General features: G+C 52.1%; 1 protein-coding gene across 4 annotated transcripts in view; it reads left to right on the top strand.

The window, feature by feature from the left end:
* The window catches only part of Anks6 (ankyrin repeat and sterile alpha motif domain containing 6), a 53,236-nt gene that overhangs the window by 7,168 nt on the left and 26,346 nt on the right, over positions 1–19,722 (top strand). For all 4 annotated transcript variants that reach the window (XM_004657041.2, XM_045141650.1, XR_006635087.1 and 1 more), the window contains exons 2-10: positions 1,218–1,720; positions 5,417–5,461; positions 5,965–6,169; positions 7,821–7,927; positions 8,389–8,537; positions 9,919–10,117; positions 10,873–10,922; positions 15,420–15,623; positions 17,897–18,050. In XM_004657041.2, the coding sequence (XP_004657098.2) occupies positions 1,218–1,720; positions 5,417–5,461; positions 5,965–6,169; positions 7,821–7,927; positions 8,389–8,537; positions 9,919–10,117; positions 10,873–10,922; positions 15,420–15,623; positions 17,897–18,050 (1,616 nt within the window). The remainder of the gene's footprint in view (positions 1–1,217; positions 1,721–5,416; positions 5,462–5,964; positions 6,170–7,820; positions 7,928–8,388; positions 8,538–9,918; positions 10,118–10,872; positions 10,923–15,419; positions 15,624–17,896; positions 18,051–19,722) is intronic.

The following is a 19,722-nucleotide window of genomic DNA, read 5'->3' as shown; positions in this document are numbered from 1 at the left end:
GGCCTTCTGGTGCCGCCAAGGTTCATGGCCCAGGAGGTATTTTATGTTCAGTGGCGTCTCAGACCAGAGTTCAGTCCTCGCCCTGCCTCCATCAGGAGGAAGTGCCCCTGGCTTTAGCTGAGGCACAAAACCCACATGTGGGAAGGAGGGCGGAGCAAGAAACTCAGAACCTGCCCCAGAATGCAGTTGCAGCCAGGGCGCTGCGGTTCTCTAAATCCGGCGCTACCGGCCCCGCTTGTCAGTCTGTCCTGCTTAGCCCAGCTCTGGTACATTCTGCTCTGAGTGCTTCATGCCTGCTGGGAAGAGGCATCTTTCTTCCTCAGCTGGCCTGGTGCTAGGCCGTTAGGCCCATGTCTGTTTCCCTAAGGCCTGAGTGTGCCATAGCTGGAGCTCTTAAAAAAAGGTAAAAATTGCCGGGCGTGGTGGCGCACACCTTTAATGCCAGCACTCGGAGGCAGAGGTGGTAGGATTGCTGTGAGTTCGAGGCCACCCTGAGGCTACATAGTGAATTCCAGGTCAGCCTGAGCTAGAGTGAGACCCTGCCTCAAAAAAAAAAAAAAAAAAAAAAAGTAAAAATTCACAGTTGTTTGTAATGGACATTCCTGCCAGCAGGGGGCAGCAGGCCTCCACAGACTGCCAAAGTCCCTTCACAGAACACAGTTGCCACATCTCTTCATGTGCTGGGATAGTGTCAGGGGCCAAGGAGGGCCAGAGATGAATCACACAAAGGTTCCGCCCTTGGGGAAATGAGAGCACCCGTGCCAGGCAGATTAACAGGCCATAAAGGAGAATTCAACTCCTGTCAAAAGCAACAGGATTCAGACCTGTGCTTTGGACTCTAACACAGCTCCTCGCAGAAGTTGGGTGACCCTGGCACCTTGTAGAATGTAAAGTGCCTAACAATTATCGTAGCTAGTATTTGTCTTCTGTGTCTTTTTGCTTAAGCATGGTTCTAGGCATGGTACTGACAGGCTCCCTTAAGCATCAGTGGCCTTTCATGAAGATATGGTTATAGCCTCACTTTGCAGGACAGAAAATGAAGGCACAAGGAAGCTAAAATTCTTTCTCAAGGTCATGTGAAAAAGAGAGGTGGTGGCTGACTCCAGACTGAGGACTTGGCTCTAAGTAGCTCCTGTGCCTTGCATAGTTGGTGACAGTGAGCTGTTGTCTTGTCATTGCTTCTTGTCCATCATCTCTAATCCTCATCTTCCTGGCAGATGTGGGCATGTGAATGTGGCACACCTCCTGTTGGATCACGGGGCTGATGTCAATGCCCAGAACCGGCTAGGGGCCAGTGTGCTCACCGTGGCCTCTCGGGGTGGCCACCTAGGTGTGGTGAAGCTGCTGTTGGAGACTGGAGCCATCGTGGACCACCACCAGCCTTCCAGCGAACAACCAGCCGTGGGTAACAGCAGGGATGAACTGCTGGGCATCACGGCCCTGATGGCCGCCATCCAGCATGGACATGAGGCTGTCGTGCGCCTACTAATGGAGTGGGGCGCAGACCCCAACCACGCAGCCCGGACAGTGGGCTGGAGCCCACTGATGCTGGCAGCCCTCATTGGGAAACTCAGTGTGGTGCAGCAGCTGGTGGAGAAAGGAGCCAACCCAGACCACCTCAGCGTGTTGGAGAAGACTGCCTTTGAGATTGCCCTTGACCGAAAGCACAGGGACCTGGCTGACTACCTGGACCCACTGACCACTGTCAGGCCCAAAACAGGTCAGGCAGCACTACCCCATTGCCAATGCCGTGGCCTCGCAGAAAACCCCAAGTGGTGCGTAAGAGATTAAAGCAAAGCTTGGCCCAACCAGAAGGGCATGGCAGAAGTCAGGGCACCACCCTACATTGTCCTTGAGTCGTGGGATGTCCACAGATGGTGGGAGGGTGCCTGTTAACACTTAGGGCCTGTGACCCTCTTGCAGCCCTGGTCCGGTAGCTCTGGAGAAGAGCATGGAAACGTGTAGAGTGAGAGCTCTTCTCCCTGAGCAGGTGGCCCCAGTGCCAGTGATCCCGGTGGGTCCTTCTAGAGGAGAAGTCAGCAGCGTGTGCTCAGTAAAAGACATAGTGAATATTTTAGGCTTTGTGGGCTATAGCATCTCTTTTGCAGTGATCAGCTCTTGCTGCAGTAAAGCAGCTGTACCTAACATGTCAGCGAGCGGCTGTGGCCGGGTGCCACTGACCTGGGAGCACAGACACAGCCGCCAGCAGGTTTGGCTCAAGACTGGAGTTTGTCAACTTCTGCTTCAGAACAAGCCATCAATCCCCAAGGACCAGTTCGTACAAAATTAGTGAGCCTGGCTTCCTCTGGGGTTTGAATGTTTTCCCTCTTTGCCATCTTTCTGGCACCAAACGCACTGTTTTAACTAACAGTCCTTGGTGAAACTGTCACAGGGCTCGTTGCATTTCAGAACCTCCGCTTCGTCCTGTGCAGTGGGATGTGAAGCACAGTGTCAGTCACCCAGCGGGACTGGCAGTCAGCGCTGTTGAGCAGGCCTAGCTCGAGGTTCTCTCTCGCTCTGGCCACATGGCCCGGGATGTGGCAGATGACCTCTTAAGACTCCATTGTGCTCGTTCATGAAGTACTCACAGTGTAGTCATTGGATCATCATGCTTCCAAAGTATCTTAGCACTGGGGCATAGGCAGTACATGATAAATGGAAGCTGTTATACTACATTTCTTTTTCTTAAATTTTTATTTATTTGACTAATAAAGACAGGGAGAGAGAGAGAGAATGGGTGAACCAGGGCCTCCAGCCACAGCAAACGAATTTCAGATGGGTGTGCCCCCTTGTGCATCTGGCTAATGTGGGTCCTGAGGAATCGAACCTGGGTCCTTTGGCAGTGCAGGCAAACGCCTTAACTACTAAGCCATCCCTCCAGCCCTACTACATTTCTTTTTTAAAAAACATTTTATTTATTTGTAAGCAGAGGGAGAAAGTATGGGCATACCAGGGCCTATTGCCACTGCAAACAAACTCCAGATGCATGTGCCAGTTTGTGCATCTGGCTTTATGTGGGCACGGGGGATTGAGCCCAGGCCATCAGGCTTTGAAAGCAAGCACTTTAACTGCTGAGCCATCTCTCCAGCCCAACATTTCTTTAAAATACTTTTTTTGTTTATTTTTATTTATTTATTTGAAAGTGACAGAGAGAGAAAGAGGCAGATACAGAGAGAGAGAGAATCGCGCCAGGGCCTCCAGCCACTGCAAACGAACTCCAGACGCGTGATCCCCCTTGTGCATCTGGCTAACGTGGGTCCTGGGGAATCGAACCTCGAACTGGGGTCCTTAGGCTTCACAGGCAAGTGCTTAACCACTAAGCCATCTCCAGCCCAAACCCAACAATTTTGGGCATACTTCTTTTAGTTCCTTTACAAATATTTATGGAGGACTGCTGTGTGATGGGGACCATTCAGAACTACTGAGGTATGTCAGTGAACAAGTGAGGCCCAGATCCTTGCCCTGGAAAATCTTGGCTTCTGTAGGGCGAGACAGGGACAAATAGGAAATAAATAAGATATAATATGGGAGAGGATAAGTGCCATGAAGTCAGAAATAGCAGGTGAGAGCAAAGGAGAGGTCCAGTGCTCTGGAATGATGCAGGCTGTCATGTGGAACGGCTGGGGTGAGGACTGCAGAAATTGCTTAGTGGTTAAGGTGCTTGCCTGCAAAGCCTAAGGACTCATGTTCGAATCTTCATATGGTACTTAAGCCTGGTGCACAAGGTGACACAAGTGTGCAAGGTCGCACATGCGCACAAGACGGTGCATGTGTCTAGAGTTCAGTTGCAGTGACTGGAGGCTCTGGTGCGCCAGCGCTCTCTCATTAAAAAGAGAGAGAGAGAACGAAAGGGCTGGGGTGGTCCCCCGAGGCAAGTGACTTTCTGGAGCCCAGGAAGTCTAACCATTTAGCCCTGGGGAACAGCATTAAGGAGGGTCACATCAGGGGTGAAGGCTTTGTTGCCAATCATAACAAAGGCCATTGAAATAATGGTAATAGTCCCAGCTTTTCCCATGAGATGCCAGGGAACCACCCCTTACGAAGGCCTTGGTACTCCCTGGCCTTTTGCTTAGATCAGCAGAATAGGACCCCCCAAAGCTGTCTTTATCATTGTGGCACGCCCACTGTCCTCATGTTTTATGGTGGGTGGAGCAGGTGACATAGCATCGTCTCTGGAACTGCTCTGATACAGCCCAGAGTAAGGAAGGGCCCATCCCAGTGGCATGGACCTTTGAGGCACAGCTGTCCCCGCCCCCAGAACTGCCAGTGACTAGCAGCCAGCACTAAGACTGGTAGCACTCTTCTATCAGAAGGTCTTGCTAGCCCAAGGCCCCAGCCCACAGCACACTGGGCTCGTAGGCACGAACTAAGGCGATGCAGCATGATTTGTTACTATTTCCATGCAAAATTAGACACGTGGTTGTGTGGCTGTGGCTGTATTTGCCATTGAGCATCATGGAGTTACTCCAGTAGGTGGCTCAAGTGGCTACGGGGGAGAAGTAAACCAGTGCTGCTCCTTGAGTAGGCCTTCATGGCTCGGAAGCATTTTCCTTTCTATTTTAGGCCCCGATCTCTGTAGCAACCTAGTGGCATGAAGCGATTCCCCATGTTAATAATGAAGGGACGGCCGTTCTAGAAAAGTACATCCCAACTCAGACTCACCGTCACCCCCTCTGGGCTAAGGCTTCCTCCCAGCTACTGAGGGAAAGGAGTCCGAGGGATCTGTCACAGCTGGTCCTCGCCCGGGATTCAAGAAGGCCACAGGAGTCTTGTTTACAACTCCTAGCATGAAACCAGCCCTGGGGATGTCTGTTTGGGGGCAGGGGCAGAGACACCACTGGGCCAGGCACGGAGGGAGGAGCTCAAGTGGGTGGCATGAGGTATCCCACCCCAGCCAGGAGCAGGGCTTAGCATGAAGACATCTGACTGGTGACCACCACCAGGCGGCTGTGTTTGCAGGCCTGGGCAGGAGTCACGTTCAGACTCCTGATACTTGCCAGGAAGGCAGCAATTGCCACTGACTCTTTTGGTAGCCACAGCCATCACCTCCTGAGCCCAGCTGCTCAGTGTCACGGGCTGCTTGGTCTTGGAGTTATCCTGTGGTAACATAGTTAGGTTTTAGAAGAAAAAAATTTCTGTTTCTTTTTCAGGTTCTTAACAGCATTGAGGTTTTTCAAAAGCCATACATTTTAATTTAAGTAAAAACAACCCAAAGTTTGTAATGCTTAAGCAGGATAGTTCCTTAGTCTGGGATTATGGCTGCAGCCCGCCCTTGGAAGGGCTTCCGAAGCCCGCAGTAACCTCTGTCCTGTCTGACAGCTGATCCTTTTGAAAGCTAGGATGTGCTGTGACCCCACGTAGCTTTGCCATCTATAAATCTTTCCACAGCTAACTGTGAACATCTCTGTTCATCCAGATGAGGAGAAAAGACGACCTGATATTTTCCACGCACTCAAGATGGGTAAGTGTTTCAGAAAGTATTTTGGGGCCATATCTCCCCAGTCTGACACACAGAATATGGCAACAAAAACAAAACAAGAAAACAAGTTGTTTCTCCAGATTCGCTTTCACCAGGGAAGTGAAGGTCTTAGAGGCCTTATTGATCAGAATATTCTACCCACAGATTCCGAAAGTCCTCCCAGAATCCCCCCTAGGCTGTGCTTTCCCCTCCCCATTGACCTCCGCTTCAGCCTAGGGTTTCCCTTGATAAAGATCCCATCCCCAGAATCCCTCTCATATCCCCACACAGTGAGACAGACCTCCTCTTCCCTTTGCAGGCCCGTTGTCCTTTGTCCCTCTCCCTGCCTGCTCTCTAAGACCAGTGCTTCTGTTCATCCAGGCAGTTGTTTCCCCCTCTCATAGACAGGGAATTGAATGGGGTTCTCCTTGGCCTATCTTTCATGGTCCCATGACCAGAGCAAGACACAGGACTGTGGGTCACCTGGACTAATGCTGTGTTGACAGGAAACTTCCAGCTGGTTAAGGAGATTGCTGATGAAGACCCCAACCATGTGAACCTGGTCAATGGAGACGGGGCCACCCCTCTGATGCTGGCAGCCGTCACAGGGCAGCTCCCCCTGGTTCAGCTGTTGGTGGAGAGACATGCTGATGTGGACAAGCAGGACAGTGTGCATGGCTGGACGGCACTCATGCAGGCCACCTACCATGGGTTTGTGTCATCCTCTCCCTCCACAACAAGGTGGAGAAGGTGCTCTGGCCTGGGATGGGCTTTCTTATCCTGAGATGCTAGAGGCAGGACTAGGAGGACATTGAGGCCTCCAGAGACCAGGGAAGCAGCGTGCCAGCCCTGCCTGTGTCCGGGTTTGCCCAGACCAGGACGTCTTTCAGTCGCTGTGAGAACCCCTGCAGCGGGAGCATTGTAGGCAGAATGATGAGTTCTCTAGGTTGGGATCAGCTGAGCTGTGGGATTGCTTCATTGGGAGTTCTTGCCTGGAGCTTCAGAGACCTTTGTGACATGAACAGTGTTTGCATTTCCTGGGTTTCATGTGGCCTTCGTGGCAAGAGTTCTTGACCTTTCAAACAAGCTGGAGGCTTATGAGTCCTTTCTCACCAGATCATCCCAGCCAGGTGGGCTGTCACCTCCTCCCAGGCCCCCTCTGGGGTCATCTTGCTGCTGCTAGATAGTATCGCTTCATCTAGGGACTCTTTCCTCACCCCATTTCATTTTTAAATATTTTTTTTATTTGTGAGCAGAGAGAGAGAAAATGAAAATGAATAGATGTGCAAGGGCCTCTTGCCACTGCAAATGAACCACAGACGCAAGCGCCACTTTGCGCGTCTGTCCTTGTGCATTTCAGCTGACCATAGCACACACCTGCATCCTCAGGAATACGATAATTCTCAGACTTCCTTGTCAAACCTGGGCTTGCATGGAAGCCCTACCGTGGAGGCAGGGTAGGCAGCAGTGCGGTCCGTGTGGCCGCGGTGCTTGGGGACAGAGCCCTTGGTAGAGGAAGGAATGTTAAGGCTGATTCAAAGCAGAATTGCTTCTGACCTGGTGAGTGGTGGTAGCTGACGGCAACTGCCCATGCCCTGCTTAAACCCTAGGCAACCGAGCGCTGCAGTTAACATCATGCAGCCTGTTGCCTAGGAACAAAGCCACATGGTTGCTTTTTGTGAGTGGATTAGTCAGTTCCCTGTCATTCTAACAAAATACCTGAGGCAGTTTCCTGAAAAGCGATCTTTTGTATCTGTGCACATGTGTGGAGTCTAGAGGAAGATGTCAGGTATCCTCTGTCACTCTTCCACCTCGTTTTCCTGAGAGTGTCTCTTACTGAACCTGGAGTTCCCTGTCTTTCAGTTAAAGTGGCTGGCCGGGGAGCCCCAAGAACCCTCCTGTCTCTGCCTGGCTCTGCAGTAGGGTTCTGGGCCTGTGTGGCCACGCTTGGGCTTTATATGGTTGCTGGGACCCAAGCTGTGGTCCCTGCTTGTGCAGCAAACACTCTTCCCCATGGAGACACCTCCCCATCCCCGAGAAAAGCTTTCTTTTGGCTTGTTCTTCTGGAGGTCGGAGCCCAAAACCAAGCATTCTATGGCTTTGGGACCCCAGTGAGGGTGACCGTGGCATGGGGGTGGGGAGGAGCAAGTTCAAACAAGTGCTCTCACCTTGATTTGGGAAGCAGAGACAGAGGTTGGGCCCCATAAGGGGGACATACCGTCAGTGACTGGTAACCCCCATAAGGTCGCCTCTGATGATCCACAATACCTCCTTGTGACCAGGCTTTTGTCGCATGGACCTTTGAAGGATACTAGTTATCCAAATAGCAGCAGGAAACTTAACTGCCCTTTTTTCTCCTCAGGAATAAAGAAATTGTCAAATATCTGCTGAATCAAGGGGCTGATGTCACGCTTCGAGCCAAAAATGGGTACACGGCCTTTGATCTGGTGATGCTGCTGAATGACCCCGGTGAGTTATTCAGAGGAACCAAGGTCAGCCTCTGAACCTTCGGGGAGCCGGGCCAGCACCGCCCCCGTGACCACCTGTGAAGCCCGTGTGTTAGTTGGGAAGTCATCCTCAGGTGTCAAGGGTACATGGACTCCACTGGCCATACCCTTCCTGCACCAGCCTTCAGGGAGGGTCCTCTGGGTGTCTTATTTGTTCACCCATGGGTGTTAGAGCCCTGCCTTTTCAATGGGCCCTCCCAAGGTTTCTGGGATTCTGTCTGGTGAAGCAGGGTAAACCCTGGGGCTTGTGTCTTACACCTGGGAAGATCAGAGGGAGAAGTGGGAGTTGATCTGGGAATTATGGGGTTACCTCTACCCTGGTGCTGCAGGACAGAGTGCTACTGCTGACAGGGTTGACTCGGGCCCCAGCCCAGGGTCAGGCTGACCAGTTGGCGGGTAAGGCAGTACCTTTTGTGTCCACAGACACGGAACTTGTTCGGCTGCTGGCGTCTGTGTGCATGCAGGTGAATAAGGAGAAAGCGCGGCCCAGCCACCCGCCGCCCCTGCCCCCCTCGAAGGTCAGACAGCCCTGGAGCATCCCAGTGCTACCCGATGACAAGGGTGGGCTAAAGGTTTGCCTTCTCTGCCTAAAAGGGGTTTGGGATGGGGTAGGGTGGGGAGACTGCTGCACCTAGGCTGGATTAGCTGGGGGTCTCAGCATGGCTGGCAAGTGGGCAGGAGAGAGCTGTAGGAAAGAGGACCAGACAAACCAGGTTGATCACAGCATCCTGGGGTAGCTCCAACTGCTGTGCAACAAGTGTGTATGCCCACATATTTAATTTTTGTGGTACCGGGGATTGAACCCAAGGCCTCAAGCATGCTTGGTAAACACTACCACTGAGCTACATCCCCATCCTTCAGTTTTTCCATGAAGAGAGAGTTTTTGGGTTTTTTTTTTGGTTTTTTCGAGGCAGGGTCTCACTCTGGCTCAGGCTGACCTGGAATTCACTATGTAGTCTCAGGGTGGCCTCGAACTCACAGCGATCCTCCTACCTCTGCCTCCCGAGTGCTGGGATTAAATGAAGAGAGAGTTTTTAAACCCATGCAGGATGTAGTCCTGAGCTGGCCACATGTCACACATGCTGCACGGGGTCTGTGGCACTTCCCCCCAGCAGACACTTGCCGACTCTGTCACTCAGGGGTCCCAGAGCCTGGAGGTCCTTGGCTTCTTTCTGCAAGGTCTAAAACCCAGTTTCTATTCTGACGGCAAGCGAAATCTTGCTGCATGGGTTTCTCATCTTCCCTGTGCCACTCTACTTGCTGGAAGCCAAACGCACCTTATTGCTGAGAACACAGACCGTTGTCTGGCTCTGTGGCTCCTCATGCTGTCACCCTGCTCTGACCCGCCTCTGTCCTGCTGGCTCCCCAGTGCCCCTCACAGCGTCGTCTGCTCGCGTCCTGTGGCCTGCATCTCGCCCCGTGTGGGTTGCTAGAAGCCTCTAAGCAGTGTTGAGGTGCAGTTCCCCCCCTCCCAAGACACAGACACGCACGCACTCACTCTCTCTCTCTTCCTCCCCCCTTCCTGTGGAGAGAGGATGAGCTGCCTCAGCAGACCTCTCAGGCCTTGCTATGGTCACTGACTCCCCTCAGGTGTCGTTGGCATGGGCAGAAGTAGGCAGCCGTCCATGGCAGGGTGTTTGAAGTTGCCTTTATAGCCTGCCTGTCTCTGAGTCTCCCATTCTGTGAGGGAGTGTAAGCCTTAAGCTGCCCTTCTGGCTCTGTGATTCTGCTGATAGCGGGGAGACTGAGTCAGTGAGAAACATTGGTGGGGGAGGGGTGTGGCATCTCCCCCCAGTCTGCCTTTCAGAGCAGCACAGTGGTGGGAAGGGGGCTGTGGTTGAGAAATGTCTACCTGGCACCCAGGAAGGGGGAGGCCATGTGAAATGGGGGTGCTGTTCCTGGACCCACCCTGCTGTCCCTGTAGCTGACCTGTGCCCTCCCTCCCCTACCCAGTCCTGGTGGAACCGGATGTCCAATAGGTTCCGCAAGCTCAAGCTGATGCAGACGCTGCCCCGCGGGCTGGCCGGCAGCCAGCTCCTGCCTTTCTCCGATGACCCCGAGCCGGCCCTGGACTCCACGATGCGGGCGGCCCCCCAGGACAGGACCAGCTGTTCTGGGCCCCCTGAGGTGGACCACAGGACCAAAGACAGTGGTGAGGAGGGGCTGCACGTAGATTTGCAACAGGGGCTGAGCCGGTACCAAGGCCCTGGTTGCCACCTCCTGGGCTCCTCTCAGGGTGCCACGATGTCAAGAGGAGACACTGAAGCGGCTGCCAGTCACAGGAAGACTAGACGTAGGCAGGTGTAATGCCGAGTGTGATGGGGGAGGGGCGGCAGCGGCCCATGCAGTCCTGGAGTACGGTGCTGTTGTGTGCTCCTTATTGGGGATCCCCAGGCCAGGCACTGCCTACCTTTGCCTTTGATGGAGGGTTTCTCCACTTGTCCAATGTGATTGGCCAGTGGAACGGAAAGTATTTTGAAATAGAACGAGCTCTCAGTGAGGTAGTAAGCTCCCTTCCATGAGGGCCACCCAACTACTTGGGTGACTTTACCAGGTTACTTGAGGAGATTTCCACACCTAAGGGGAAATGGATGAGTTAAGCTCCCTGTGATGGTTAGATTCCCATCCTGGACCCATTCCTTTGGCACCACTGTTTTCAGAGACAGACTATTGAGTTCGGCACTCCACTGTCTGACCTAGAACAGCAGCAGTTTCTGGAAAAGCTGAAATCATGCTCCAAGATAATGCTTAAATGCCTTCTGTCTATTAGAATATTGAATACCAATTGTTGTTAAATATTTAATCACTCAGGAGAGCCCGTTTTCCAGGATGTGGGCCCTCCGCTGCCACTCCTCGAGCCATGGCCATAGGGTGGGCCATTTCAGGAAGCCTCCATTTATCTTGCAGGAGCCGGGAGCCTGAGAGGAGAGAAGGAAGATGCATTATTGACGACCATGGTGAGTGGGGCTCCTCTAAAAGCACTGGGGGTTCTGCTGATCGCTAGCTCATTGATTCTCAGGGAGGGATGTAGGTATTTGTCTTTCTGTGCCCATAAAGGTGGATGAACATCCTTGGAGCTCTAGCCCCAAGGAATTGGAGCAGATGCCAGCCCTGAGTTGTGGGCAAGGCCCTGCTGCTGCTTGGGAGCCAGAGTCTTTTTATTCTGTAGCCCAGGCTAACCTCAAGCTCAATATGTAGCTGAAGATGCTCTTGAACTCCTGATCTTCCTGCCTCTACCGCCCTAGTGCTGAGATTATAGGCATGCACCACCATGCCTGGCTTACGCAATGCTGGGGGCCAAATATGGGGTTTCTTTTGTGTGCGTGTTCGACATGCACTTTGTCAACTGCACACGACCTCTCCAGCCCTTGGTGGCTAGATTTAAGTTCCAGCCATGTTCTTAGGTGGGCACCAGAGGAACAGGATTGATGACCAGCATAGGCATGAAGACCCATCATGATGGATGTGGGTGGAGGAACGTAGGTTTCCTCCCAGAGAGGCCTCGGTTCAATGATCTCAGCCCTCTGTATGTCAGGATGAAGCTCAGCTATGAATGACAAAAGGTTCCCAAGTGGCAAGGCATAAATAAACCCACCACTGAGCTCAGGCATAGGCCCCAGCTCCATGGACTTTATGACCTCAGCTCGTACCCGTTTGCTCTCGTGCCCGCTTGCTCACTCCCAAGGTCCCCTCACAGTCAGAAGGCTACCAGAGCTGTGCTCCTAGTCTGTGTTTACTAGACTTTGCTTCGCTGCATTCTTGAGCACAGTAGCTTAAAAGGAAGAAAGGGGACTGGAGAGATGGCTTAGCAGTTGAGGTGCTTGCCTGCAAAGCCAAAGGACCCAGGTTTGATTCCCCAGGACCCATGTAAGCCGGATGCACAAGGTGGCGCATGCATCTGGAGTTTGTGGTGGCTGCAGGCCCTGTTGCACCCATTCTTTTCCTCCTCTCTCTCTCTTTCAAATGAATAAATAAAATATTTTTTAAAAAAATAAGAAAGGTTCTTTTTGGCTTACAGTTACAGGTTTCACTCCATGGTCACTTGGTTCCATGGTGACAGGCCTGTGATGATGTCAAACATCATGGCAGAGGAAAACTGTTCACTTATGTAACAGGAAGCAGCAGGAAAGAATGTCAGCCCTGACCATCTCTTTCCTTTTTCCCTTTATTTCATCTGGAAATGGTGCAAACCTGGTGGATGGTGCTGCTCACATTCCAGGCTGTTTTCCCTCTTTAGTTAATCCTCTCTTGGCAATGCTCTCAGACACACCCAGAGGCGTGGCTCATGAATCTCCTTGACACTTCTCAGTGTAAGCAACTTGACAGTCCAGATTAACCATCGCACTGCCTCAGTCCAGTCACTGAAAAGAGCAGGGAAACAGGTGCCATGGCACATGCCAGCTTGTCTTTAGAGATGTTCCCTGAAAGGCTGGAGAGATGGTTCAGTGGTTAAGGCACTTTTTTAAAAAAAGCCCTGGTTCCATTCCTCAGTACCTACGTACCAGATGCACAAATGGCACATGAGTCTGGAGTTTGTTTGCAGGAGCAAGAAGCCCCCCCTCAAATAAATAAAACTAAAATATTTTTTAAAATATGTTTAAAAACTTGCATAAGATTAAAATGATGTTTTATTAAAATAAGTTACCTGAATAGCTGGGGAGATGACTTAGTGGGTGAAGTGCTTGCCTTGAAGCACAAGGACCTGAGTTTCATCCCCTCCCTGTGAGATGCTGGACATGGTAGAACATACCTCTAACCCCAGTGCTGATGAGGTGAAGATAGGGGATCCCTGGGGCTCACTGGCTAGCTAGTCTAGCCTTAATTGGTAAGCTGTAAGCCAGTGAGAGACCCTGTCTCAAAAAAAGGTGGACAACATTACTGAGGATGACACCCAAGGTTATCCTCTGGCCTCCACATGCATGTACACACACATGCACATTTATATGTATGCATACTTACATACCACATGCATACAGTTTCCTTTACACACACACACACACATATGAATTTTTGCTCATGTCAGATTGGTTAAAATGTAGCCACATGACCACCTCACATGGCACAGGAACCTGGGCAGTGAAGTCGATTCCAGCATTCGTTTGCCCTTGTAAATATTATGGATGTCATTGCATAGGAAGATGTGGGAGGTTGGTACTAGCGGACAGGCTGCAGTCAGATTTAGGGGGTGTTATCCATCACGGTTGTGGCTTTTAAATGGGATCACTTCCCCAGGACTTAGCCTAGTGTGGGGCCCAGAATTCACACTGCTGAGTGGCCCTGAGTATGCTTCTTTCACCCTGCCTGGCTTGGTGTTCTGAGGTATAAGAGCCGCAGAGTTCAAGCCCCTTTAGTGACAAGACCCTAGTTTTGGCCAGCAGAGGGCAGTATTGCTGAGGATGGAGGAGCTGGGGAGCTCACCTGCAAGACCCAGGCATCAGCAGAACTGTAGGGCGCAGAGTGGCGCCTGGCCAAATCTGCCCACACACCCTGCAGGGCCAACAGGTGTAAATTGATGGGCTGGCCGTGGAGGCTCGGGCAGCCTGGCATTTGATCATGTTATTACACAGCAATGAGTACTTCCACTATGAAGAGGGAAATACTGTTATAGGAAATTTGGGAGATGCAGTTGGGTATCAAGAAGGACTCTAGGGCTAGAGAAATGCTCAACACTTAAAGGTGCTTCCTTACAAGCCTGACAGACTGGGATTTGATACCCAGAACCCAAATGAAGGCAGATGAATAAAGTGGCACATGTATCTGGAGTTTGTTTGCAGCGGCAAGAGGCCCTGGTGCGCCCTCCCCCTTTGCCTGCCTGCCTACCTCTGTGTGTGTGTGTGTGTGTGTGTGTGTGTGTGTGTGTGTATTTTTAAACAAGAACTGTAAAGTCTTGTTTAAAACTGATAACGCACCTAGGGTGCGTCATGGTGGTGTCTGGTGTATATTCTTTGAGTATTATCTCGAAGCCTTTATAGCACCTGTGATTGTGGAATCGCTTTGTATGTAATCACAGCAAATAGCACTGAGCCATTAAATAGCAGCCACGGTTGGCATTTCATGTGTGGTGACTCATCTCATCTCTCAAGAACCATGCAAGGCCAGCACTCTTATCCCCACCTCTTGGTGCTGCACCTGACTGACTAACACTTGGCCATGGCCATTTTCCCACGTCGTTGAGCATTCTAGCCACGTCAGATCTAATGGCCACATGACAGACATTCCATCACAGAATGACTTTATCTGGGACCAGCCTATGGGAATTTGAGGTTCTACTTGTTAGTTATTTTAACATCTCTATGAATGTCCTTCTACCGCCATCCCCCCTACTTCCAAATTAGTCCTGGGGGTGAATCTAGAAGCAGAACTCCTCAGCAAAGGAGGTGAAGGCCACTGGCTTCCAGGAAAGCTACAGCGATTTCATCCCATCACCCAGGTTGTGAAAGTAGCCATCCGTGACGAGTCGGCCTCGGAGTGTCATGCCAGTCTCCCCGCAGACTGGGACGGCTGGTTGACTCCAGAGGGGCAGCCCTTGTTCAGACTCTCAGACAAACAGCCAGTACGTGGGAGCCCAGGAGGCCTGCCTTCCGGGCCCGCATGCTTCTGTCCCCACTGCATGTGTGCAGCAGAGGGCGCCAGTGCTCTCACTCGCTGTCCCCACAGTGGGTAGCGGCTGGCCTGTGGCCCTGATGGCCACTGGGTGGGCATTTGCAGCCATTGGTGCAGAGATGCTGCCCGGCCGCCCCCAGGCAGGTTTGACTGTGGGATGCCTGTCCCCACGAAGCACCATCTGGCTCCGTGTTCTCTGTGTTTTCTTAATTAAAGCGAGCACGGCCCATGTGAATGCTGCTCCTGAAGAGCCCGACAGTCATGGCTGTGTGGACTTTGTACTGCGCCTCCCAGAACATGTTCAAAATGTGAAGTGCAGTCAGAGTCAGCATTGTGAGCCGCAGCGGTGTGGCTTGCTGGAGTGGGCCAGGAGGCAGCAGGTGCAGGAGCAAGTGTGGCTGGACTCTTGAGGCCCTCAGCTCCTGCCCCTCCCACCCCCGCCCCAGGATCTCAGCTCATGCTGCTCTCCTTTAGCTCAGCACCCCTGGGTTCCAGGCCTGCACACAATCCACCTCTGCATGTCTGGAATGCTCTCTGCCCTGCTCTCCTTTGCAGTCATTTGGGCTCAGTTCTCTCCAGCACTACAGAAGAGTGCCACCCCGTGTTCCCCACTCCAGGGTGTCTTATGTCTCCTCATCCCTCTGTCCCCTATCCCCATCCAGATCTTGCCTCAGTGCAGGCATAGGTGTGGTGAGGTTACTGGTAGGAGAACCTGGGATGTCATCTGGGCTCCTAGCTCCAGTGGAGGGATGGACGGAGTGTCATTGTCTACAGAGCCGGGGAATCTAGATCCTTCCCCGCAGCATGAGATTCCCCCTAGGTCCCTCTAACCCCTGGCCTGTCTTTTTCAGCTGCGAAATGGAGCTCCCTTCCCCCGACTCCCGAGTGACAAGCTGAAGGCTGTCATCCCACCTTTCCTGCCCCCGTCCAGCTTTGAGCTGTGGAGCTCAGACAGGTCCCGGACACGTCACAATGGGAAGGCTGACCCCACGAAGACTGTGTTGCCTCCAAGAGCCAGCAGGGCCCATCCCATGGGTGGCGGGACTACAGACACTGTAAGTCATCAAGTTGATATATGTGCACTGACATCACACACAGGAACGGTGTGTGGAAGGCTGAGGGACCCCAGATTGACTCAGCCTGGGTTAGAACTGCTTTGTCCTTTGAAGTGAGTCATGTCCCTTTGTCTAAGAATGCTGCTAAGGAACTCAACAATGAAAGATAAAAATGTTGCTGGTGGAGAGAGACCTCGCTCTTCTCTCTGGACCCTGGTGCTCCAAGTAACACAGTTTTGAGTACACATTTTATCTCTCCAGCCTCCTTTTCAGCCTGTGAGGAAACTGGGAAGAGACTAGCTGAAGTTCATGCACCAGGTGGGAAAACAGAAAACAGGTTGTAGTCTCTAAAGCCCCATGCTATACACTGTGGCTCCGGGCTGTTACAAGGGCAGCCACTAGAAGGCGCTGTGTACACTCCCAGTACTTTCCTAGGAGAGTAACGCTTCTGCCTTTGAGCGCAGAGGTTCCCCAACATAGCGCTCCTAGTCTGCTTTTGTCCTGCCTGGGGTGGCCCGTCAGTGTGGGGGTGGTCTCTGTGTGCAGCCTTGTCTACCCTGCAGTTGCTGTGAGTAGGCAAGCTGTAGGCAGGGATTTAGGACACGCCCTGCCATGGTGGCCCAGTGGCTGCAGAAACTCGGTGCCTCACTATGCCTGTGAGACATGGCTGCGCCTGCGGCTGGACACTGTCAGATCACTAGTGGAGACCACAGCCTGGTGTCTTGGATGTGTGCAAATCAGACAGGACTGTTTTATTTAACTTGGGGTTGTCGCAGTCACAGAATCATCTCTGGCACTTCTTCCCGTGGCGGTGTGTTCTGGAAAATGTACTCTTTCTCTGAGGTGCGGACGTCAACGTCACCTGCTTCATCTGCTTATGGAACGTCCACCACATTCTAGCATGGAGTGCAGCCTGTCCCCCTTGCCCTAGAGAAGTCCAGATCTGGGAGTCTAGAGAGAGTCACCATACACTGCGCAGGGCAATCATCAGGAAGCCTGGAAGCTCAGAAAATGAATGTGTGTGAGGAAGGGGGCTGGAGTGGGCATCCAGAGACAGTGATGTCAGAGCTACCGAGCAGCTGCAGTGCCACCCCAGCAGGGGGAGCGTGCGGGTGGTGGTGGGGGGGCTGCATTGCCATGTTTGCTTTTTGTCACAGCCCTCCTGAGTGCCCTGTGGGGTCCCACAGAACCTTCTTATGATCTCCGTGACAGATCTCCCTGAGCTGGACCACTTAAAATAGCCACATATGCTTTTTCACAGTCCTGGAGACCAGAAACCTGGAAGCAGTGTTGGTATTCACAGGGTCACAGTCTGTCATTACCTCTGTCTCCCTCTGCGGCCATGTGGCCTCCTCTTTGTTCCGAACCTTGTCTGTTTCACAAGGAGATACCACATTATATTTAGGGTGTTCCAGGTAATCCAGTACAAGCTGCTGGGGTATCCGCCATCAAGCAAGCACACTTTGAGCAAGCACCTCTGAGATCATGGTCACTGGGCCTCAGGAGGTCAGTCTTCATATGTTCAGGAGTTGAGGGCACCAACCTCTCTTCCTTGGCCACCACTCAGCCTAGTGCAACCTCCAGTCAGCTTCTAAGGTCCTCAGACCAGGACTGGGGACAGGGATTATAGAGGGGAGCAGGTCTCTGGGGGTGGCAGGAAGCTGTTGGGTCACTAGTGGTAATGCACAGAGAGAAAACATGCTAAATTGCATTCATGAGTTGTGGTCAGAGATAAACGCCCAGGGACAGAGGACATTGGGGTGGTGGGGAGCTAAGCCTGGGCCTCTTTGGCAGGGATGCACACTGAGACTAAATGGCAAGATGCCACTAGGAAGATGGGGGAGGGGAGTTGGTACAGAGGCCCTGAAACATGAAGGGATTGGCCAGGAACCCAGGAGGTCCATGCAGAGGGGTGAAACAGGGCACTGTACTGCAGGAGCGTTGATTGTAGGGACACGGTAGAGCTGGGCCAGAGGAGGCACTGCAGGCTGAACGACGGCACAGGCAGGCTGGCTGAGGGTGGCTGTCAAGGCTATGCTGTGGCCATCCTGGCATTTCAGTGGGTGGCACAGGCAGATCTTCCTCGTCACTCAAATTGATGAGATTGAAGGCAGCTGACTTGTGGGGTGTGGTGCCTAGCTTGAGATCAGCAGATGGATGTGAGCTGTGTCCCCTGGAGGACCTTGGCAGGCAGGGTGAGGTGGGTACTGGGGTGTTAGGTATCAGCAAGAGAGAAGGCTATTCTAATTCCTTCACCTGCCTTGTTACTGCAGGCTGCTATCAGGTCCGTGAAATTCCCCAGCATCTCCAGAAGTCCTGCCTCTCCCAGCAGCTCGGGGAACTTCAACCATTCTCCTCATTCCTCGGGGGGTTCCAGTGGAGTTGGGGGCATAAGCAGACTCGGTGGGGAGCTGCATAATCGCTCAGGTGAGTAGCCACGGGCCCCTTGGGGAGGTAGGGCAGGCCCAGCCTGAGGGTGCCAGCTTCCTCTGAACTCCATCACAGTCCCAGAAATGGCTGCCCAGGAGCCACTTCTTGGTGTGGCTGAGGGATTTTCAATTAACAATTCAGGGTTTCATGTATGTATGTATGTATGTATGTATGTATGTATGTATGTATGTATGTATGTATGTATGTGTGTGTGTGTGTGTGTGTGTGTGTGTGTATATATATATATATATATATATATATATATATGTGGTTTGTTTATTTATTGGGCAGGAGAGAGAGAAAGAGTTAGATAGAATGGATGTGCCAGGGCCCCAAGCCACTGCAAACTTCAAACATATGTGCCACCCTTGTGCATCAAACCTGGGTCCTTAGACTTCGCAGCCAAGTGCCTTAGCCACTAAGCCATCTATCCAGCCCTGAGTTCATGGTTTCTTTTACACCCCCCCCCCCCGGAATGAAGGTGGTGGTGAAGGAGGTTGTACAATCCATAATGCTTTTTTTGTTCCTGATAAAATTTTCTAAACACACGAGGAAACTGAAGCTCCAAGTGGGCCAGAGATGTGCCCAGGCTCCTGCACCTGAGCTGGAGGCAGGATGTCTCCACGCAGAGTGCCCTGCAGGTCTTCTGGGCTCCAGCAAACTTCCAGATCCTCCCAGGGCATCCAAGACTGACAAGGGGCGGTTCATGAGGAGCACACCTGCACTGCACAAGGCATTCATGCTTCTGGCAGAAAAAGTATTAAGACCAGACAAGCCCAAGGACCACAAAAGACAGAAGCCCAGTCATTGTACATGTGGGGGAGCTGGGACTTCAGTGAAATGACGGTCCCAGGATCACGCTCTGACTTGAACCCGGGTGGTCAGACTTCAGAGGCTGTTCTCACACGTGCACATCATGACGAGCTACAGCCTGCTCTGTGACCTGTTTTTATTCCTTTCCACACATTGTGAGGTTGTGAGTGCCACCTTATGTCGGTTCACATTCTGCTACTGACACTTTTCGGTTACCACAGAGCATTGGGATCACGCGGTGGCTCACTCCCTCGTGTTGAACTCTGAGGCTGTCCTTAGATTCTTGCTTCTGCAAATAGGCCTAGGTGATACTTCCAAGCTGTGAGTCGCATGCTCAGCGATGAGCTGGTGTCCCTGGAACAAGGATGGCAGGTCAGCTCTTGCCTGGGTTTCTCTTGTTTTATTTATTTAGGTGCTAAGGATTCAACCTGGGGCATTGAAGTGAGGCACGCACTCACACTTAGTGTTGAGACGTTGCTCACAGAGTTGCTCAGCCTGGCCTCCAACTCTCCACGCAGCTCAAGCAGACCTTGAACTTGCCTCTTAAGTAGCCAGGATTATAGACCTGAGCCCATGGCCCAGGCGGCTTGCGGTTTTTGGGGTTGTTGGTCTGCTTTGCCCTCCAGTAGGACTTTCTTTTTTTAAAAAAAATTTTTATTTATTTTTTTCTAGCTGGGGGGGGAGGGGAAGTGTGCACATGGGCCCCTAGACACTGCAAACTAACTCCAGACACATGTACCACCTTTTGCCTCTGGCTTACGTGGATACTAGAGAATCAAACCTAGGTCCTTAGGCTTCACAGGCAAGTGCCTTAACACTAAGCAACCTCTCCAGCCCAGGGCTTTTAAAAAAATAT

The sequence above is a fragment of the Jaculus jaculus genome, chromosome 1 (genome assembly GCF_020740685.1).
Source record: "Jaculus jaculus isolate mJacJac1 chromosome 1, mJacJac1.mat.Y.cur, whole genome shotgun sequence".
NCBI classification, from domain to species: Eukaryota; Metazoa; Chordata; class Mammalia; order Rodentia; family Dipodidae; genus Jaculus; species Jaculus jaculus.
The sequence above is the reverse complement of the archived record's forward strand: the minus strand, read 5'-3'. Positions and strand labels throughout refer to the sequence as shown.